The sequence below is a fragment of the Pseudorca crassidens genome, chromosome 10 (assembly GCF_039906515.1).
Source record: "Pseudorca crassidens isolate mPseCra1 chromosome 10, mPseCra1.hap1, whole genome shotgun sequence".
Taxonomy (NCBI): domain Eukaryota; kingdom Metazoa; phylum Chordata; class Mammalia; order Artiodactyla; family Delphinidae; genus Pseudorca; species Pseudorca crassidens.
The window spans coordinates 35,840,009-35,861,518 of record NC_090305.1 but is presented as its reverse complement, the minus strand read 5'-3'; the positions used below and the strand labels follow the sequence as shown (position 1 = coordinate 35,861,518).

Sequence of the window (21,510 nt, the reverse complement as noted above, 5' to 3'; positions counted from 1 at the left end):
TCTGGAGTGTGCTAAGTATCAACACAAGGGATGCTACTTCCAGACCTCCAGCAATCTCTTCCTCACCTCCACTTTCCTCTGCCCAGCCTGTGGGCCTTAAGAAGTGGGCACGGACCCTGCTGTTTACTCGCTGGTGTTTGCTCCTGGGTCTGGCCTTGGTCCACTTTGGCCCAGGCCAGTTGGCACGAGCTGGTTGGTGTAACAGCCCTTCCTTCTTCCTTGGCCAGGAGGCTGCCCCAGACCCAGTTCCAGGAGGGCCCTGAGGCTGAGGGGTTCATCACAGGGAGGGGCCACATGGAGCCCCACCCCCCAGGTCCCTGTGATGCTACCTATAGGATGGTAGAGGGGAGCAGAGTTGCAGATACCCACTGAGGCCAAGAACCCAACTGCCCCAGGTGATCTGTAGGTGCTGGTTGGTGCTGCCGGGGGCTCCTGGCTGGGCTTGGGTTCCCGGGTGAGGTGGGGACCACACAGCTATGTGCTGCTTCAGTGGCAACCCTGAGTGAGAGACAGAAATGCTTAGGGAGAGATGCTCTGCAAACAGAAGTGACCTCTGCAAATCCTACCTGGCTTTGCAAACTGTGGTTGGAGCTTCAAATGCAGTGGAGCATGTTGAGGCAGGAGGAGCCCACTGGCCTGTCCTGGGCTTTTCTGTGGTATGAGTGAGTGATAGAGCAAGAATTTAGCAGCCAAACTGGGACCAGCTGCCTGCTGGCTGTATCAACCTTGAGAGTTATCAGCAAATCTTTAGTGAGTTTACCTGGAAGGTCTCTGGGGTTGTGGGGGCCTGCAGTGCGGCCCTCAATCCGTTCCCTCCACCAGTCCTGGGCAAACTCACCTGGGGAGGGAGTGATTTCTCTTTATGTATACTCCAGTCTCAGAAGCTGCCTTTGTCTCTGGTGCGTGTGTCATCTGGAACTGGAATTAGATTTGGTTATGAGTGACAGAAAAACCCAATTAATAGCGTTTTAAATAAGATCAACATTTATTTCTCTCTTACATAAATGAAGTCTGGTGGTATTCAGTCCAGGTTTGTTATGGTGGCTCTGCAAACATCAGGAATCCAGGCTCTTTCTATCTTATTGTGTCGCCAATCTCAAACATGGCCTCTACCTCATGGTGCAACATAGCTGCCAGAGCTCCAGCCACCGTATCAGCATTGCAGCCAGCTAGAAGAAGGATGTGGTAAAGAGGAGCATCCCCCACACACTGGAAGTCACATCCATAATAAGTCACACAGAATACTTCTCTGTGTAGCCTGTTGGGCAACATTTAATCATATAGCTGTGCCTAGCTTTAAGGGAAGACCAAAAAATGTAGACTTTAGTCTGGGTGGTCTTATGCCAAGCTTAAAATCAGGGATCTTGCTGCTGAAGAAGAAGGTGGAACAAAGAGAATATAGCTAGCTGTCCTTTCCACAGTGTGAGACTTGAACAGAGGGTTCTGGGCAATTCATGATTACAGGTCCCTCCAGAGAGCAGCCTGGCTGCGGGGAGTGGGGCTCTGCCTCTCCATCCAGGCTCTGGCTCCAGCTTCGGGGCTTGAAGTTCCCCTTAGAGCTGTGGCAGTAGCAGGGATACGATCCTCGTGGAGCCTCCAGCAGGGAGAGGATCAGTTTGATGATCAAGGCCAGCCACGCCATCCCAAAGAGGATCCACAGAGACACTGTGTTCTTGTACCACAGAGGGTAATTCCGGGAGGGGTTCATCCCTGGGGGAGAAGCAAGGTCAGAGGACAGAGACCTGGGAAAGTCAGGGCCATGCTCCCAAAACAGAAACAGACATACATGGCTTGATGTGTCTGAGTAGAATGTGGGAAGTCCAGACCGGGTTGAGGTTGCTGGTCTTGTGGTCACCTCCCTTGGATTCTAGGAAGCCTCCCTGGATTAACTCCTAGGGTTTAGAAGCTAAAATTCTTCTTTGTCTTTCTGAAGGACTCTGTGCTCTGTCCCAGTGGTCCTCAAAGTGGGGTCCCTGGACCAGTAGCATCAGCATCCCCTGAGAGTTTGTGAAAAATGTGAATGACTGGATTCCACTCCAGACCTACTGAATCACAAACTCTGGGGCTGGGCCCAGCAATCTGTGTTTTGACAAACCCTCCAAGAGATTCTATTGCCTGCTCTGTGGTTGGCCTGTTTTCGTGTTTGGTTTTCTCATGTCTGAAGGAAGGGAGCTTTCCAGGAGCTTTAGGAAGAACATTCTCATCCTACATCCTCATCCCAATGCCCTCCAGCTGCTTCTCCAGCCCCGCTTTGCCTGCCTCTCCCCCTTGAGTGCTGTGCTCTAGTCACTCTGGTCTTTCCCCCATTTCTCCATCCATCCTCTTTCCTGCCCCTGGGCCTTTGTACTTGCTGTCCTCTCAGCTCAGAACGCTCTTCATTTCCTCACCCTTCAGATCTCAGCTCAGACTTTACTCCCCAGAGACTAGACTGGGCCCCTGTCTCCCACAGTCTGTATGTTACTTACCCTCTCTGGGCCTCAGCTTCCTCATCTATAAAATGGAGACAACAAGAGCGTCCACCTTCTAGGACTGTCGCGACCATCACATGGGTTCACATCATAAAGTGCTCAGGATGGTGCCTGGCATGTAAGACCTATAGTCAGGCGGTTGCTTTCCTCGCCTTTGGATCCCCACACTGTGCCCCAGCACAGTCAGGACTGGATAAGGAATGAGTGAGGGAGGGGACGGATGGAGGCTTAGATTAGCTGTGTCAAGAGCTACTCCATCACTTAGCTCTTCCCTCTGCGCTGGAGGGTCTATCTTATCAGATCAGGATTGTTCAAAGGGCAGAGATCTGGCCTCTTATTTCTTTGACATCGTCTTCTGTCTCCACTCTCTGTACCGCCCACCCCTCTGTCCACCCCCTACCCTGTCCTGCTGGCCCCAACACAACCTCTTTTCCCTGTCTTCCCCAGCCCGAGCCCCTCTCCTAGGCCCCAGCTCGGGATGAGCCCACAGCCCCGGGCCTGACGTCACTGCCTGGCGGAAGCTGGGATTGGATTAGGCTGATTGGGTTACGGGGCCACCGTTCCGCTGGCGGTCCCAAATGAGATCAGCCGTGAGCCAGCTCTCTGCCCGTCAGCTCGACTTGCTTCTGGCAACGGAGGGGAGGAGATGTTCTTCTCCCCTCTTATTTCATTGTTTTTTTAGCCGAAATCATAAGTGGCAGGAGACCTGGCAGCTGGCAAGGCGCTCAACGGAATTGCAAATGCATTTGGGGGAAGCGGAGGCTGTGAGCTAGGGAGGAGCAGGCGGCTGGGACCTGGGGGCTGTCCCGGCCACAGCACTGGGGCCAAGAGGAGCGACTGGGAAGACAACACACCCTGTGGCTGCTGACACAGGACAGTGGACACCCAGAGTCCAGGTGGTGGACCTCGGCACTCCCATCCGAGAAAGGGGTTTCGTCCTATCCCTGGAGGACGAGGAAGGCTGAGAGACATGGGGAAGAAGTGAGGGTGGGTTGTTCCCGCTGAGCTATGGAAGATCTTAGAACATATGTGTATGAGGATCCCTGGCTTGGGAGTCTATCCTAGACCTGTCCTTGGCTTGCCTGCTCTATGGCCTTAATCAACTTCCTTCCCCTCTCTGGGTCTGTAGATGAGGCAGTCGGGGGCTGGTTGTACAGTTTGGGCACTGCACAACCCTAAATGGTTGCCATTCACACAGAGCATGATGAGCATGGCACCCATGGACTGTTCCAGCTTCTGTCCTTGTCCCCCCTTGACTCTTATGACCTTTAAAAATGACAAGTATTATCATGTCACCTGAAAACCATAAGTGCCTTCCTTTAGTCTTAGGACAGAGTCCAAAATCCGTGACTCGGCCTGTGAGGCCCTCTATGTGACCGGGCCCTGCCTCCCTCTCCACTCTGAGCTCTCCGCTTCTACGCTGGACGTGGGTGACCATGAAATACTCTTCTGACCAGCCCGGCCATAACAGCCTCAACCCAGGGCTGTGTGATCTACAGAGGGCAAGTGAGGGTACGTGTGGTCACTTGTCACGAGACACTGAGATGGGTGCAGAGGGAAAAGTGTGAGTAGCACATCTCTGGAGATGTGGTGAAGGGGACAGTTCTGCCTGTTGCCACTCGGTGGGAGTGGGCTGCCCGGCAGTCCCTCTGGACTTAAAGGGCCCTCGTAGGTTCATACCAGGCCTTCTCAGTCAGAGCTTTTGGTTGAAGGGGACTCTGGGGGCCCTGCGCCTAATACACCAGCTTCCCTGCCCTGCCAGGCCCTCCTCACTGCTGCAGCTGTGTGGATGTCTCTGCCGCCCCATCCCCCCACCCCCCCGGTGGTGGCAGAGGCCTTGCTTCACATTTCCAGGTTGCCCATGTCTAGAGAGGCCTGCCCCCTCCTCCCCCTGCCCTGCCTTCCCTCAGGGGGCTGTGGGGCCTCTGGACATACTCACAGAGTGTGTCCTCAGTAACCCCATACAGGTTCCTCCAGGTAAGCTTCTAGGGGAGCCTGCTGTCAGCTATTCCCATCTAGGACCAAACTTTAGAAGCCCTAGTAATCCATGGGCACAAAGAGATTGCAATTGGGGGTCCCATTCCCTCTTCTCCTCCCCCCTCCTTGCATGGGCACCCTCAGAGAACAAGGACTTGTGGGTTTAGGACTATCACTGGGGACACATCCTGAGTTTCATCCTTTGAGCCCTGGGGTAAGGTGGGGGGCAGTCAGTGGAGGGGGCCAGCTGTTGCAGGAAAGCACTGAAGGTTTTCAGAGGAGCTGGGCAGGTGACTAACCCCATTAGGGTTGTGCAGTGCCCAACCTGTACAACCAGCCATGTGCAACAGCCCTGCCTAGACTAGGGAAACGGCAGTGGGAACAGAGAGGAGAAGGCATACCCAAAACTCATTCTCTGAGCTCTGAGGTGGGCAGATGTGGGGACGGTGGGCTCAGCTCTCCTCAGATACATCTCTCCTCTCTGAGGGTAGGAGTGATAGCATGACGCACTTGGAGGAAACTGTCCCAAAGCTTCTCTTCCAGAGCAACGGCCTCCCTTCCAAGACAGAGGATATCAGGAAGGGGCATCATGACGCCCCTGACACCAGACCTTGCTTCCTGGGGAAGGAGAGGTTTAGGGAAGGGGACTTTGCACACAGGCCAGAAAGCACTGAGGAGTCTTAGCCATCACCTAGACCGGCCCCTCATTTTATAGACAGGAACACTGAGGCCCAGACAGGGGATATGTGAGGCCGTCTGGAAAGGGCTAAGAGTTTTGGAGTCAGGTCAGAAGTCATACCCCACTAGCTGTGCAAAACCTCAGGCAAACGTCTTGGCCTCTGTGAGCTTCGTCCTTCTCCTCAGTAAATGTGGTGACAGTCATCGCTCTTGGCTGCTTAATGGGCTCTAGCTGTTTGTTACTTTGGTGGGACCTCATTTCAATATTCCAGGCTGGGTTCACATTGCTTCTGCAGGAGAGCAGAAGGGCAGCGCCTCCAACTCACTTTAGGGCCAGAGACCTGAAGGAGGGCACACAGCCCCTTGAGGCCATGGCCACTGCTCACTTGGTGACCCTTTTGCGGGGGGAGTAAAGGGGGATGGGGCTGGGCTGGGGGTCCAGCCACCCCTGCGCCCCGCAGAATGTCCCTCTGTTGCCACCTGCTGGGCAACTGCCACAGCTTTTTAATACAAGGACAGTCGCTTCCGGGGGCCCTTGACTTGACCACGATGGGTGACGACCGCTGATTAAACCCCACCTTGGACCCTATGGGCCACACAGCCCTTTCTTACTGACCAAGTTTGGAGACCAATTGTTTGGGGGTTAGGGGAGGCTGGGATTTTCTGATTCTCCCAGACTCTCCCGCCAGACCCCCTGGGCTGTGATGTGGGCTTCGCGGCCCTGAACCCAGGGGCATTTTGTGGGGCGGGGTGACGTGGGGAGGAGAGACCCTGGGACAACGATGGACGGGGGAGAGAACTCAGGGCCGCCCTTTATCTGATGAGCTTTAAGAATAATAGGTGAGCCTGGGGAATTCTCAGGCTTTTCAGGATGGCCAGAAGTGTGGCTTACAGCATGAGGCGCAGGGTTCAAACTCCACTTGTCACTTTTTAGCTGGGTGACCTTAGCCCTATCACACCACAAAGGCAAGCTGAACCTGCCAAAGCCCGTGTCCTCTGGACTTTGGGCCCCAAACCCTTACAGGGCCTGGCACGCAGCAGGTGCCCGGGGACACGGACGATGGGCTGATGTGTGGAGGGCGCCCCTCCCGCCTCCCACTGGGGGTTCTCACCAATCACGTAGTCGCCGAAGCCCACGGTGCTGAGGGTGACGAAGGAGAAGTAGAAGCCCTCCACGTAGCTCCAGCCCTCCACGTGGGAGAAGAGAAGCGGGGGCAGCAGCAGGAAAAGCAGGAGGCCGGACAGGAGGGCGCTGGAGCCCACCAGCCACCGGGCCTTGGCCGGGTCCTGAGGGTGCACGTAGCGCCCAGCCCCCATGAGGCCTCTGCTCAGTGCACGGGGCCGGGGGCAGACAGCCTAGGGGCGCACCGAGCCGACGGCAGGGTGAGCGCTACCCTCGTAGGAAGGGGGCCGCCTTTGGTGCCTCTGCCCCTGGTGTGAGTTCTCCAGGCTCCTGGACAAGGCCTTGGGTAGCTCCAGGTCCCACTGTGTCTCCCCACTGATGTCCCTTTATCACTGAAGACCCCCGTTCTGGGCAGTGACCCCAACCCCACCACACTCCCACCAGTAACCCCGGTTCCCAGAAGGATCCCTTGTTCCCACCAGTGAACCCTTTTACCCACCACGGCCATCATTTTCTACCAGAGACTCTCCCTCCGGGTAGTGACAACCTGGCCATCCACGGCCCCGATTCCCACCACAGCCCCCCATTCTAGAAGTGACCCGTCCTTCACCCCCGTTCCTGCAGCCCCCTCACCTTCCAGGTGACCCCCAGCATGCGGGCGCAGCTGTGCACCCCCTGCTGCATGAGATGCCCCAGTCGGTTGAGCACCACGAGGTTGAGCGGAATCCCCACGAGAGCAAAGAAGATGCAGAAGAGGCGGGCGCCCATCGTGCGGGGGCTCAGGTTGCCATAGCCTGAGGCCAGAGGGAGACACTTCAGGACGCCTTTCCGTCTTCAGGGGCCCCCGTTCCTGACCCGCTACGGACATGGCAGCTGGTATGTGCCATGGCCTTCCCTTCCCATGCAGGGCGCTGTACTTGCTCCCTCAGTCCAGCCTCAGCCACCCTTCCCAATGCAGATTATGCCCAGATTGACAGATTGGAAAACCGAATCTCTAGCGGCTGCTGTGTGCATGGGTACACACCACGAAGTGTGAGAACCCCGTCTGTCCTCGCTTCGTTTCCTCCCTCCCTGGGTGGGCAGAGGGATGTGGGAGAGGGGTGTGGGAGCCTGCAGAGCCTCCAGCCACTTCCTTCAGGATAGGTGTTAGTTTCTCATGAGTTCCCTCACAATGGGATATCAGCCCCCCATGGGCAGCAGGGACTCGCCAGCTTTGCTCATCACTGTATCTCCAGCACCTAGAACTATCTGGACCATACTAGGTACGCAGTCTTTTTGTTGAATGAATGGATGGGTAGCTGAGTGAATAAAAGAGCAAGTTGGTGATGGGTTTTATAGATGATAAATGATTTCAGGGCTCAGGCCCATCCTGCTGGCCCAGAAGTATCTGTGTGCCGGTCAGACCCTGTTTCATTCTAGGGCTTGGAAAGTACAGCCCTCCCAGGGTGCTGGTCCTAGGGTAACAGGGGTGCCAAGGAGGCAGCCCGCTGCTGCGCCTCTCAGGACCCCTTCCTTCTGTCGTGAACTGTCCCACACGTACCCGGTCTCCCATCTCCCCGCTCCCCCTCCTTTCTCTGCATTTTCTCCGTGTGCATGTGTGTGTGTGTCCGTGTGAGTGTGTGTGTGGTTGGAATCAGAATCATGAACTTCCCTATTGTCCACCTCTGAATGGCTGTCTCTTTTTTCCTGCCGTTTAGAATTCCCACCCTAAGGGTAGGTGCTGTTGGAAAGGGCAAGGATGGCCCCCAGCTGGGTTTTGAACTCCAACCCTGTGGCTTACTAGCTACATGATCCTGAGGAAGTTGTGCAACTTCTTTGCCTCAGCTTCCTCATCCGTGAGAAGAAGAAGCCTTATCCTTGGAGGTTGGACCATACGGACAAAATGAGATGTCGAGTATAAAAGTGCTCCTACGGTGCCTGCTACGCAGACCAGGCGTGTGGGGTAGGGTGGAGACCCCTTCCCCGGCCCTCCTCCCGGCTCAGAGCCGGCCCAGACAGCTTTAGGGCGGCACTGAGTGGAGAGAAGAGACAGGGACAAAGTCCACATCAGGAATGGTAGAGCTGGGAAGAGAGAGGCTGCGAAATTCTGAATTAGGTGGGCCGGTCACGGGCCCAGGGCAGAGAGTGTAGGAGGTGTGGGGTTCAGAGATGAGAGACCCCCGCACATCTGGGAGACGTGGCCCACAGTGACTGCATCAACATCCCCTCCTGCTCTGGAGCTCAATAAATGGTGGTAGAGTGGGTATATTTGGAATTCGTCACGTCAGCATTAGTTGAGCATCCACTGTATGCCGGGCCTTGTACTAGACCCGGGGGTGTAAGGGTGAATAAACACCATCCTGCCCCAACCTTCCGGGGCGCAGGGCCCATGGAGTCGAGGGGCCTCCCAAGCATGCTTGCTTCAAGGTGGAGGACTGCCCAAGCCCCCGGGCAGCCTGAGATCTGCTTCCGAGAAGTATTATTTAAAGTCACAGGGAGAGTCCTCTGGGTGCGCCTGCCTGGCTCCACTCTGGGGAGGAGAGTGACTGGGAGTTTCCCGGGGAGTGGAGCTGGCTGGAGGTGGTAGCCACCAGTGGTGTCCGCCCGCCACCTGGTGGTGAGTCTTGTGTCATGCAGGCGTTCGGGCCGGGCGCCCAGGCAGGGTGCCCAGGCAGGGTGATGAGGCAGCCCCTCTGGAGTTATTTCCTGGGCGTCAGAGCCGGAGGGATCTAGGCCACTCTTCTTACCCAAACAACAGTCCCCAGGCACCCACCCAGGACAAGTTCCACCTCTGCTCTCCTGAGGACAGGCCTAGAGATGGGGGAGGGAGGTCTAGCCCAGGGGTCCAGGTGTATGAGAGAGGAAAGGCGTTGGAGAGGACGGTGATGGGGTGAGGGGGTGCCTTAGTGAGCTGTGGAGAGGTGGGAAGGGCCACCTTCCCCAAGGCTGCGAACAGGGGGTCAAAAGGCTCTTTTTGGATTTCTGCCCCTCCTTCCTCCCCAACTTTCCCTTACCTCCCCTCTGCCCTCACCACTCCCTAACCCAGGCTGAGTGCTGGGTGGGCTTGGCCGAGCAGACCAGGACACTTACTGTGCCCAGCAGCATCTTTATTGCTACCCGGGGGGCCTCAGCTGCCTGAAAGGCTGTGTGAGGCAGAAGTCCCCAGAGCAGCATTTCACAAACCTCCTGGGGACCTGGGTGCAATGCAGAAGCCGATTCAGCACATCTTCAGTGAGCCCAAGGTTCTGCTCCCAGGCGGCGCCCACGCTGCTGCGTCTGTTTACGCTCAGAGCCAGGAGGCCCTAGTAACCTCTCCGAAAGTAACTGGTGCCCTGTCCCCAGGGGAGGCCGCCCTCCCCAGCCCCTCCTCCCTGGCCCCATCCTGCTCTTACCGATGGTGGTGATGGTGGACACGGAGAAAAAGAAGGAGCCCACAAACTCCCAGCGCCCCATGCTGGTGGTGTTGTCGAGGACGATGTCCCCATTTTGGTAGGCTTGGATGACGCCCTGGGGGAGAGGCTGTAGTGACCACCAGGCTCTGTGGGGCGATGGGGCCCCTGCACCCAAACACACACACACACACACACACACACACACACACACACACACACACTCGTGACAATGATCCCAGCCTGTCTGGGGCTAGGAGGCTCTTTCCCTCCAACCAGGGGCTCCCCACGGGCAGGGACCATGGGGATAGCTCCTTCCCCTCTCTTCACCCCAGAACCCAGGTCAGCCCAGGATATCTCACTGGCTGGAAGAACTCCATTTGTTCTCTCCCCTGCTCACTCCTGTTCTTGCAACAAGCCCTGGTACATGTGGTGTATTAGGGGAGCTGAAGATAAAGGAGACATGACCTCAGTCTTCAGCAGGACAGAGCCAAAAACTTAACTAACTTTGATACAGTGCAGTCCCTGCAGCTCTAGGCACACAGGCAGTGCACCTGCGTGATCGCGGGTAAGATATCCAACTTCTCTGCTCCTCAGTCCCCTTCTCTGTAAAATGGGAGTACTAAGCGCACCCACTTCATCGAGTCGTTGACGGTTAAATGAGGTATTAGGTGTAAAGACTTAGAACAGTCTGGAACACGGAACATGGGAAAGGTTAGCAGTTGCTATCATCGTCATTACTGCAAATATAATGCTGTTGGAATACAGATAGGGAAAGTGTGCATTCTGATGGCGGTAGAGGCAGAAGGCTTCATGGAGGCGGTGATGTTTTAGTTGGGCCTTCCTTGAGGGTCGGATAGGACTGTTCCTGGTGGAAGGACGTTTAGGTAAATGGGGCTGCAGGAGCAAAGGCTGGGAGGGAGGACTGCATCTGGGGTGTAGAATAAGGAGACTGCAAGGTAGTTGGCAGCCAGGCCATGCTTGACTCTGCCATGCCAGGGATGGAGTGGCAGGCATCTCCCAAGGTCACCGAGCAAAGGGGAGGCAAGCTCAGGTACGTGTGCTCTGTGGCAACTGGCAGCATAGAAGATGCTGGCAGATGGGAAGGGGAGAGAGTCCTGCAGGGGTGAGTGATGGAGAGGGCCTGGGCTGCATCCTGGCACAGAGTGGCCCGGGAGGCACAGAGAGAAGATATTCAGAAGCCCAGGGCTCTGGCCTTATTTGGTGTGGGTAGTGAGAGAAGCATCTAAGAACTCTGTGAAGGTGTGTGGAGGTGAGGCCAAGGACAGAGATTTAGAACAGGTGGAGGAACAGGGCTGGGAGGAGGAGAACCGCTTGCTCTTGACCCCGTGGGAGTTTGAGGGCCGCGGGAAGTTGCGCTTACATGTCTGCACTCAGGGGGTTGATCTGGGTTGGAGATACCACATCCCTATTCTTGGGGATGGTTGAATCTACAGGGGGTTGAGGAAGGAGGAGAAGTGGGGGTGGAGCAGGAGGGCGTGGAGAGGAAGAGATGAGAGCCCCCCAGGGATCCTTGGGAAACACCCACATACACAGATCTGTACTGAGCCGGTACTCATGGTTGACAACCCCAGTGCACTGGCTATGAACCTGTGCATTTGTATTTAACCTCTCTGAGCCTCATCTTATCCATCTCTAAAATGGGGATGATAATAATGGCACCTACCTGTGAGGTAGGTGGGGATGAAGCAAGTTAATACAGCAGGAACAGTGCCTGACACACAGTAAGTGCTACACAGAAGCATTTACTATCATTCCCGTTGCCATCATTGTCACGTTCCTTGGGCCCAGGCTGCTGGTAATTGAAGTTCACCACCTTTTCAAGCGGCGTGTCACACAGCCCCCAGGACTAGGCAGTCGGGCTGTATTTGTAGAAGTTGAGATGTAGGGGGTGGAGGTGTCACATCAGATTCTTAACAGAGATAGTCCTTTCCCTGTCCAGCTCCAGGCCCAGCCACAGTGGCCCAGTCTCAAGGGCTCAGGACTCTACCTCCAATCCACTGCTCTGGTCCCTTCCCACCCGACACACTTCCCTGCTACCTTCTGGGGACTAGCTTTGGGCTGGTGACTCTGGCACACAGGCCTTGCCCTCCTCGCCAGAGGAGGCACGGGGACTGCAGGGTGGGGATGGTGGTCTAGGGGCGCAACTGTCTGCACCCACTGACCAAGCCACGGTCCAGGACATTGATGCTTCCGCCAAATCCAAGCAGCGCCGGGTCCCTCGTCGCCTGCCCAGAGTTGAAGGAGACCTCCGTCCATCTGTGAGGCCCTGCCCGGAAGAACCCTCGCCTGCCTGCCCTCCTCCCCAGGCCCCGATGGGTCTCCCCCACCCCCTCAGCAGTCTCTGTCCTCCGTGACCTCTGCATCCTCCCACCCACCGCCCCCTTCAGCCCCTCCAGGCCTCCGCCCAGCGCTCTCTGCCGTCCTTGCCCCCAATTCTCAAATTTGCACCTGGGTCTCCGGTGGAAGGGGCCAAGGGTGCCCTTTCGCCCTTGGCCCGCGGTCCGACATCGACACAGCGCCGCGCGGTCCCAGGTCGACCCCTCCTGCCACCTCCCAAGCCGGCCAGCGCGCTCTGTCCCTACGCCGCCCGTACCCGGTCGGCCCCGCCAGCCAGCTCTGGACCCCGTTAGCGCGCCCCTTGTCGTCCTCGTCCCCAGATTCGGGTGTGTGCGCCACGCAATTCTCTGGACAGGGAGGGTCACGCCCTCTCGCCCCGAACCGGGGACTCATGGCCCCGCGCTGCGCATTGCTCTCGCCGGAGCTGGGCTCTTTCCATCGGGCTCCAGCCCAGTTCTGGGGTCCCTACTCGGCAACGCGCGCCTCCGTTCGTCCCCGCGTCTGTGCCCTCCACTTTCTTTTGGAGAAGTGCTCCCGGCTTTGCCCTGACCCGAGCCGGTGCGTGCCCTCTCGCCGCATGCCTGTGCACCCCGCGCTCCGCTGCGCCAGCCACCCCCCTACGCCCCACCACGCGCCCGGGCCGCCCCGCTCGCCCCTGACCCGGATCAGCGAGTCCAGCGCCGGGCCATCCAGACAGGTGAAGTTCCGCAGCAGCGCCCACTTGTCGCGCTGGAATCTCTCGCTGGAATCGTGCGCCGCGGGGCTCTCCAGCAGCCAGAACACGCCGGTGCCCAGTGCCAAGTAAGTCAGGTAGGCAAGCAGCAGGAGCCATGTGCTCGGCATCGCGCAGCCCCAGACCCTGCCCTCGGGCGCCTCCCGTGCTCTCCGCCTGCACTCAGCGGGAAAGGCAGGGAGGCCGGAGCCGGGAGCCATGGACCAGGACTGAAGCGGAAAGGAAGGGCTAGGAAGGAACTGGGCTGGTCCGTTCTCTAGCCAACGCCTGCCTGTGCCCAGTTTTCTCAGCAGAGGAGGCGTGCTGGGGAATGGGACAGCCCTGCCCCACCCCCACCGGGATCCAATCCCAGGGACAAAAAGAGGCCCAGCTGTGGGCATCTGGCCCCGCCTCGAATGTGTGTGGAGTGCCCACCCCCAGGCAGGCCTAGCTCTGGGAGAAGGGGAGGGCTGCTGGGTGACCGCGGGCGCTGGGAGAGAAGGGGCCCAGAGCCTCCCAGCGTCCTATAGCGAACAGTGGGAGGGACTCTTGCAGACCGCACGCAGGGTGAAGAGAAAGTGCGAACGAAGTTTATTGTCCTGGGGCACTGGGACTATTGCCACGGACTTGCTGCCTGTCGGGTCCTCTCTGGGTCTCTCCCATCACCATCCTTTCCTTTATGTGCCCGAAGATGAGGGGCTCCAGCCAATCACCACCTGCCCATGAACTTGGGAGGCAAGAGGGGCCTTGACCAGTGGGCTTGTCCATTCCCTGCTTCTGAAGAGGCCCCCTCACTCCCTCCTCCACCCAGGATGGAGGAAGGGTCCAGGGTATGTGAAGAGTCCTGGGGGTCCTCAGTTTCTCAGGCCTCTCCTCTGTCTTAGGAAGTCCTGGGTGTAACCCGGGTCTCTTGCTGCTGTAGATCCTTCCCTAGGTGTCTCATCCGAGCCTCCTCTGCTTCACAGCCTTGCCTCAGTCCTGTCCAGAGGTCCCCAGCCACTTATGGGTCTGTCTTGCTGAGAGAGGTTTGCAGTCCTTGGTGACGTTGGGCCTTGAGATGGACTGGTGTAAATGTCTCCTTTCCTCCTGGCCAGAGATGTCACAGTCTGGCAGGAGGGAGACGAGGCTGCACAGCGTATTCCCAAGGGGTGCTGGGCCTCCACGCAGGTCATTTCCTGGAAATCTCCTGGGATCAGCGGGCTGGTGTGTTCCCAGGGAGTGTTTGGAAAGGCTCTTAGGAGCCCAGAAGGGGTGATGAGGTCAAGGGGTGCCCTGAGGGGTTCAATGGAGGCCTTGCCCAGGAAAGTGGGTGGGACACCCAAGCGTGCCCAAGCCTTGTTCACGGACAGCTCTAGACCTGTAGGCAAGGGGGACTGGCAGGCCTCGAGGCAGCTGGCCTACCCCTCCGGCGGGCAGCTTCCTGAGGGCAGACGTCCTATTTGCATGAAGGTGGCTCCCAAGTCCCCGCCTGGCCCTCTCCCGTCCTCGACCCGCCCTGCCAGCTGGTCCCATGGGCGCTCGTCATACCCAGGTCTGCCCCTCATCGTGGGGTTTTGGCCACTGGGTCAGGGTTGCCTCTCTGCTTGTCTAGTCCTTCCACTTGGAGGGCCCCAGAGCCTGGCCCAGTGCCTGACACACAGCGGGGGCCTGACAGCACACTGTGCATGTATCAAATGAGGCCCAAACAAAGTTGCCCCGTGTCTGCTGTCCTGAACGAGGCCTCCTGGGTGGAGGACGCAGGGAGGGCGATGGAGACTTGGCCACAATGACCCATGTCTAGATACAACTTTCTCGCGTCACTTTGGGGGGGGGCTCTGGGACCCCTGTGCACATCCTGCGCCACACGCATCTGTCTCCCATCCTGTCTCTACCTCTCCTTTCTGCTACTTTCTTGGATGCTCCTGTCTCCTTTCTCTGTCCGGAGAGCCCCCGAGACCAGCTCTGGCTGGGAAGTGAGTGGGTTGGCAGAGGAGGAGGTGTGGCAAGAAGGGGGCATATGGGGTGACGGGATGCTGGGGGGGGCTTCTGTGGCCACTGGGGGGCCTCATGCAGAGATGGGAATCTTCTGAGGTCTAGGGAGCCCATTAGTCTCGGGGGCTCCCCTTTCCTTGAGGCCTCTGCTGAGCAGCCAGAGCTGGGAGCACCTGTGCAGAAGCAGGGGGCCCAGTGGGAGGACCAGTGCCAGCCACGCCAGGCCCAGGAGGATCCAGATGGCTGCCAGGCTCCGGTACACAGAGATGTAATGCTTGCTGGGATCCGTGCCTGGCCGGGAAGGGGGACATGATAAATGCTAGAGGTCCGAGGGCACAGCCACCCCCCAGGTTCCATAAGGGCTCCCACCAGCCTCCCAATAACAAGGATCGGCAGTGGAGGTCCCTGGGGGAAAGGGTGATGGGTCCCAGACCAGCAATTTCTGAGGATGTTGTGAGAATTCACAGCAGCCTCACAAAGTATTTGTCTCCCCTGAATACCCAGGGGCTCTCTGGTCCTCAGTAATTACCCCCTGCGGACATCTCCCCATCCCCTGAATCCCAGCGGTCCCCACCCCGAGATCTGGGATGCCTCTTTCTCACCGACGACGTAGTCCCCAAAGCCGATGGTGCTGAGGGTGATGAAGGCGAAGTAGAAGCCCTCGCTGAAGCTCCAGCCCTCCACGTGGCTGAAGACCATGGGCGGGAAGATGAGAACGAGCAGCGTCCCCAGGGCCAGGAACAAGGCCAGGCCCAGGGTCTGCAGTAGCTGGAAGGGGAGGAGTCTGTCTCTGAGTCCACTTGGAAGACCCAGGATTGTAAATTGTGGGGGGTGGGGGGGGTGGGGTTCTGGGGCAAATTAGGAAGTGGGCTGGACCGTAGCCAGGTCCCTGCCCCGTCCTGCCCTGCAGACCTCTGGGATGGGGGTTGTATCTGTGTGTGTGTTACCTTGCCCAGGCCAGGGAAAGATTCGGTCAGAGGGATTGTGTTGGTGGGTCAAGCTGGAGACTCCTTCAGGTGTGGGGTCCACATGTACAGGCCCCCAGGGAACTCAGATCTGGGACGGAGGATGGGCATTGAACTGTCCCAGATTCCTCTGCACCCCTGCTTTCTTAGCGTGCCTAGCTTTGCAAGGGGCCGATAACAGGTGGGCACTGGTGGTGTTCAGGGTGGCGTGGAGTTTGCTTTTGGAGTTCTGTGCCGCCCAGATAGATCCCCCTTCAAAGAAAACCTTGCCAAGCCACTGGCAGGTGGCCTCCAGCCGGCAGCTCCCTCAGGGTGTATTTCAGCCTGGCCCAAGGGCACACCTTCCCAGGGCCTGACTGAGCCCAGGGCAGAGTCCTGGCCACGTCAGCGCCCACTGCGGGACAGCTGGGGCGGCCGGCACCTGCCGAGCTCCTCGAGGGGTGGACCAAGGCTTTGTCCAGCCTGCAACACAATTTAATTTCTCCTTCTGCCCAGTCCTTTTCTTCCATAGGTGTTGACTCCTAATACCATGCTAGCCAAACTCTTGTCTCAGTGTCAGCTTCTGGAGGACTCCACCTGCAACAGACTCTGTCCCAGCGGGGCTGTGGGGAGGGAGGGGCCCTACCTGGGAGCGCCTGGGCTGGTCCTCCCACCTCTCCAGTGTGGTCAGGTGGGCATGCAGCCCTGTGCCCAGGTGGTTGAGGAAGAGCACGTTAAGCGGGATGCCCACCAGAGCGTAGAAGACACAGAAGACCTGGCCTGCCTCCGTGCTGGGCGCCAGGTTCCCGTAGCCTGCAGTGGGAGGAGGGTGTGCAAATATGGGGAAAGAAGAGTTCAGAACTGCCTCCCCGACAGACTCTGGCAGAGGTTGGTTTCCCACCACCACTGGGGGTCGGGGCGTGGTGAGGGGAAACCCCTCTGCTCCCGTGAACACCCTTCTCAACCTCTTCTAGAATGATCTCTATTTGTAAGAATCCTGCTTGTCTTTGAAGGTCCATCTCCAAAAACACTGCCTCTAGGAAGCCCTCCTGACTGCCACTCTCTTCCTCTCTACTAGGTGTGATCTCCCACAGTGCTTTGTGTCATTCCTATCTATATTCTACTTTGCCCTGTGCTCTTGTCTTTGGCTTATCTTATCCTTCTTTATTGGTTCAGAAGCTCCTTGAGAGCCAAGCTTGGGTCTGATCCAAGTTCATACTCTCCTACCTCCACTCTATCTTCTTTAAATGTCACTTGAGTTCAAGGAAGGTGTGTGGAACTGGACTTAATTGAATGGATGTGGCGGCCGGGGTTAGTGGGGTCTGGGGTTTCCTTGTGGGAGGTGGTGTGGGTTTTCTGGCTGAGGGGGTAGAGCAGATGCTTGACCATATGCCCTGTCCCCTTGGAACACCGAGATAGCACCTGCAGCTGGGTGGACAGTACACGCAGAGGACTCCCTACCCCAAGTCCCTGCTTCTCTCTACCTGAGAGACCTTTGGGCAGGTCCAAAATACCAGAAAATTAATACATCCGGGATCAGCCCTCAGCCAGCAGGGGCAGGAGTTGGTAGATGAATATGCCTGCTTCCTCTCCCCTGGCAGGGCTCTCCTTAGCTTCTCAGAGGGTCTCCAGCACTGGTGAACCCAGTCGCCCTAACCAGTCCCCTGCTCATTACTGCAAACTTCGTTGCCTTTTCCTGTCTCAATTTCCCACTTGTCCTGCTTCCCGGAATCGTCTCCTAGATAAACCACATCCTAGTCTCAGCACCTGCTTTTGGGGAGCCCAAACTTCAGCAGGGGCATTGGGGGTGCCCTTCTCCACCCTGACCCTTTACCTATGGTGGTGACGACCGTGCCCGCAAAGAAGAAACTGCTCCCGAAGTCCCAGTTGCTGGGGTTGGTGGAGTTGCCTTTGGGGTTCACGCCCTTCACCCAGGCTTCCATGATGACCTGTTGGGGGGGGTGGCATGGGGTGGGAGGACGAGGGGAGCTCACGGCACTGGCTGGTGGCCAGGCTCTCTGCAGGGTGCTTCCGTGTTGTCTCACCTGGTGATATTCTTACTCACATTCCCATTTCACGTAAGAGGAAACTAAGGCTCAGAGTGGCTGACTTGCCCAAGGTCATTGAGGTCCAAATTCACTGCCTGCTCCACTGGCCAGGGCCGAGTGAGATGCGCTGTCAGTGTGGCTGGTGGAAGGGAAGGGGCCTAAGGAGGCGGAGGGCGCTTACGGACTGGGGTGCAGGTGGGAGATGCCACCTACAGCCAAGAGGGTGAGACTCCATGGGTGGTCAGAACAATGGGAAAATTTCAGGTAAGCCCTGGAAGGGCTTACTTGGGAACTTGAGGTTCAGGACCACGGGGAAGCCATGGGGCTGCCCTCCCATGGGGCTGGATGATTCGGGACAGAGAACCTGGCGCTCTCTGAGCTTCCAGGTGAGCTGGCAGCCTTGCTCTTTGCTGCCCCCTAGTGAGTCCCAGCCCAGGCCTGCCCGAGAAATTCCATCAGAGGCCAGGGCAAAGGTCCTCTGGGTGTGTGTGTGTGTTGGTGGTGTACATGTATGGTGTGTTGTATACATGTGGCGTGTGCATGGGTGCCGTATGTTGCATGTGTGTGCACGCTGCTGTTTACGGAAACAGAACCCCACAGGCTCAAGCCTGAGCCCCTCTGTCCCCGGGCCCAGCCCTCTCGGAGGTGGGCAGGACTCCCTCGCCCATCTGCTCTCCATCCTCCTCCCCTGTCGCTGTGAATTGTCCCAGGGCAGCAGTGCAGCCTCACCACCTGGTAGATCCCTAAAGGCAGGAAGGAGGCAGTGGGGGAGGGAAAGCTCTAGCCTCCAGTTCCTGTGGGAACCGTTTCCCCGCTGGCTGGGTGAGTGTGCTCTCCCGGGCTGGGATGGCCCCTGAGGGCCAGGCCAGTCTGGGTGTCCTGACACAGGCTGTCTGCTTCTCGTCAATTTGGCAGAACTGGCCTCTTCCCATGTGAACTTTGGCCTCCCCTCTTTCCCACACACCCAGAGAGGCCAGGACTGAACATTCCAGAACACACCCGTTCCCCAGAGACCCTCGCACGTGGGAGAAGCACTTGCCCTAGACCCAGCTGTCCCATACTCCAGCCTGAGGGTCTCCATCCTGCCCAGGAGGGGCTGTGATGTCGGCGAGGGCACTGGGCGTGGGGCGCCCAACGTGGACCATCCGTTCTTCTCTAAGAATCCGCGCGTGGTTAGAAAGGCAGACGCGAGTCCCGGGACCTTGGGCAAGGCCTTCTTTCCTCATGGTGTTGGTCTTCAGTACTGTTGTTACTACTGTTTATAGCTTTTTTCCTTCTTGTCATCTGAACAGTACAGCTGACCCTCCATATCCATGGGGTCCACACCTGTGAGGTTCACATCCGCGGATACAGCGGGCTGGCTGTCAGGTACTTGAGCTTCCACGGGGCTCCAGGAAGCAGTCCCGTGCAGATACCGAGGGGCAACTGTAATCTGTGTTCTTTGGGAATCTTTCTGTTTTTTCCTTTTTTTGGATCTTAGTTCCCTGGTTCCCTGGTCCAGGGTGCAACCCACGCTCGCAGAAGTGGAAGTGCATGTCCTAACCACTGGACCGACAGGGAATTCCCCTCTGGGAATCTTATCCTAGCATCCTTCTGCCTCTCAGCTAGACATACCCTGGCAAGTGAGGGTCCCTCCCAAGGGGGCTGAGGACCTCTGGGGAGGCCTGGGGGGTGTTAATCTGTGGCGCCTCCCTCGGGGCTGCAGTCCAGCCTGTGTCTCTAATTAGGCCCCAGCTATGAATCCTTCCGCCGCTCTCTGGCTCCTGGGTTTCGCCTCTAACCTGGGGCTGAGTGTGGAGGTGGGTCCAGGGTCTCCAGGGCCTCTGCCTTTTACCCCCTGGGTCTTGGGAGGCTCCTGAATCCTTCCCAGCCCCGATAGGGGTGCTGTGGTCCCAGCCCTGTGCTGCTGGGGAGCAAGGAAGTGCAGCCAGAGGCCGGAAGCCTCATTTCCTGGGAGAAAGCGCCTGGACAGGCCTCTCACAGCTCCGGAACGTTCTCTCATCTCCTAGGCCAACCCACTTCTCGTCTCCTAGGCCAGCTGTTCTCCATCTTCAGGGGGCATCAGTGTGACCTGAAGAGCTTGTTAACACACAGCCTGTTGCCCCCACCCCTGAGTTCCTGATTCAGTAGGTCTGCGGTGGGGAGTGACTGGTGGCATTTGTAACCAGTTCCCAGGTGGTCCACACCTGGGACCACACTTTGAGAACTGCTGCTCTAGGTGGTATCCTGCCCCCTGCACTTATGCTAATTTTTGTGTTGAAGAGCAGCCAGGCTTGGGTGCGAATTCTGCCTTTACCACTAACTATGTAGCTTTGACCAACGTACTCGACCTCTCTGTTCCCCAGTTCCCACCTGCAAACTGGAGACAGTGGTAGAGATAGGTACTATAATTATGAGGAAACACATGTAAAACACTGGGCCCCAGGTGATGGATCAGGACTGGTCTGACCCCAACGTGATGACCCTGCTCCCTGCTGTTTTGGGCACGTCGTGAACACTCAATACGCGACAGCTATTGTGATGATTCCGCAGCTGGCTTGTTCCTTTGCAGCAGGTGGGAACACTCAACCCCCTGGTCTCCAGTGCCTTCACCTTCCCCTCACAACACCCTGGTTTTGCCTGGTTTCTGGGAGAGAGGGTGCTGGGGCCCCAGAGTTTGTACAGAGGGGCCCGAGCAGGGGTGACCCGCTCTGCCACCAGAGAGAGGCCCGGGGGGCACCGTAGCTCAGTCACCCCAGTTGCTGCTCATCAAGCCTGGCTGCTCCTGACCTTTATCTGTGTCTCCAACTCAAGTGTGGTCAGCACAGGGGTGTGATCTGGGGAGAGGGCAGAGGGTGCGGCAGCCCTGGAGTCGGGGAAGGGGAAGCTGCAGGAGTGTGCGGGGCAGGAATGTGTGCAGCGTTGGTAGCACTGACACACGTTTCACATTTATGCAGCAAGTGGCAGCTTAGAAAGCACTTTTAATCAGCTGTCAAATGTCTGCAGCATATAAGGTTATTCTTCTCTCCTAGAAGAGGATCAGAGAGGTTAAGTGACTTGCCCAGGGTCACACAGCAATCCGGTTGTAGACCTAGGGCCAGAATCCGGCACTAGGTCTCATCTGGCTCTCTGTTCCCACCACACTCTGCTTCCAAATAGGGGCTCAGCCATAAGTGATGGCTCTGGACCTGCAACGAGACCCCTCTTCTGCCCACCGGCCCACACCAGCATCTTCCCTTCACCTGCACAAACTGCTCCACGGCCTGCTGGTCCAGGCAGGTGTAGTTCTCCAAGAAGCGCAGCTTCTCAAACTGAAACTGGTCCCTGGACTGAGCCTCCGCCTGTTTCTCCAGCAGCTGGAAGATGGTGGCGCCAAGCAGCAGGTAGCAGACATAGGCCAGCAGCAGGGGCAGCACCTGGCCGCCCCAGCAGCCGCAGAGCCTGGTGCGGGGCATGGCGTGCCCAGGACTCTGCCAGGGCCGTGGGGCTGGCTGTGGGTTCGGAGGCGGGAAGCGCCCGGGGACCTGTGCCCAGCCTCCTGCCTGCCTCGCCCTCCTCGGCACAGGTGTCCAGAGGCTGGGGAGTCTGTTTGAACAGTGCAGCTCAGCTTGGCTGCACTAAGTACCGTGAGTGCAAACAGTCCTGCCACCCCCCGCCCAGCCTTTTTTTTTTTTTTCCATGGAGAGCAGCAAGTCAGGGGCAGGGACCCCCTCAGAGACCTAATGGTCCTCCTGAGGCCATCGTGTCTCACCTTCTGCCTCCAAGTTGGATGGGCGCTTTGGGGCCAAACCAGATGCTCCCCTTCACTCTGCCCAGGGCCCCTTGGCAGCCCCCAGCTTCTTACCCACGATAGCTTCAAGCCCCCAAGCTTAGGTGCTGGG

The 21,510-nt window shown here is 57.8% G+C and overlaps 2 protein-coding genes across 3 annotated transcripts; both read right to left on the bottom strand.

The window, feature by feature from the left end:
* Positions 1-766: 766 nt before the first annotated feature.
* KCNK17 (potassium two pore domain channel subfamily K member 17) lies at positions 767-13,028 on the bottom strand. Of its 2 annotated transcripts, XR_010946841.1 has the most exons (6): positions 12,636-13,028; positions 9,618-9,732; positions 6,880-7,040; positions 6,236-6,410; positions 1,001-1,710; positions 767-918 (listed from the first exon to the last, which is right to left on the bottom strand). XR_010946841.1 is itself a non-coding variant. In XM_067753075.1 (5 exons), exons 1-5 carry the CDS (start codon positions 12,906-12,908, stop codon positions 1,403-1,405), a joined length of 1,032 nt encoding a protein of 343 aa, XP_067609176.1. In that variant the 5' UTR covers positions 12,909-13,028; the 3' UTR covers positions 962-1,402. The 2 variants fall into 2 exon arrangements, 1 of the variants encoding a protein (XP_067609176.1); XM_067753075.1 differs by lacking the exon at positions 767-918 and having other exon boundaries at positions 962-1,710.
* Positions 13,029-14,731: 1,703 nt separating this feature from the next.
* On the bottom strand, positions 14,732-21,084 carry KCNK16 (potassium two pore domain channel subfamily K member 16). The gene is made up of 5 exons (XM_067755836.1): positions 20,872-21,084; positions 17,437-17,551; positions 16,249-16,415; positions 15,261-15,426; positions 14,732-14,949 (listed from the first exon to the last, which is right to left on the bottom strand). The coding sequence occupies exons 1-5, from the start codon at positions 21,082-21,084 to the stop codon at positions 14,732-14,734; spliced, it is 879 nt and encodes a 292-aa protein (XP_067611937.1).
* Positions 21,085-21,510: the final 426 nt, after the last annotated feature.

Excerpts from the sequence above, each read along its gene's own strand:
- KCNK17 (XM_067753075.1), bottom strand. The coding sequence starts at position 12,908 with ATGGCTCCCGGCTCCGGCCTCCCTGCCTTTCCCGCTGAGTGCAGGCGG. Across the intron at positions 6,411-6,879 it reads TGCTGGGGGTCACCTGGAAG|GACCCGGCCAAGGCCCGGTG; the intron begins GTGAGGGGGCTG and ends GTGCACCCTCAG. Across the intron at positions 1,711-6,235 it reads CTTCGGCGACTACGTGATTG|GGATGAACCCCTCCCGGAAT; the intron begins GTGAGAACCCCC and ends CTTCTCCCCCAG.
- KCNK16 (XM_067755836.1), bottom strand. The coding sequence starts at position 21,084 with ATGCCCCGCACCAGGCTCTGCGGCTGCTGGGGCGGCCAGGTGCTGCCC. Across the intron at positions 16,416-17,436 it reads CACGGTCGTCACCACCATAG|GCTACGGGAACCTGGCGCCC; the intron begins GTAAAGGGTCAG and ends CTCCCACTGCAG. Across the intron at positions 15,427-16,248 it reads ACCAGCCCAGGCGCTCCCAG|CTACTGCAGACCCTGGGCCT; the intron begins GTAGGGCCCCTC and ends CTCCCCTTCCAG.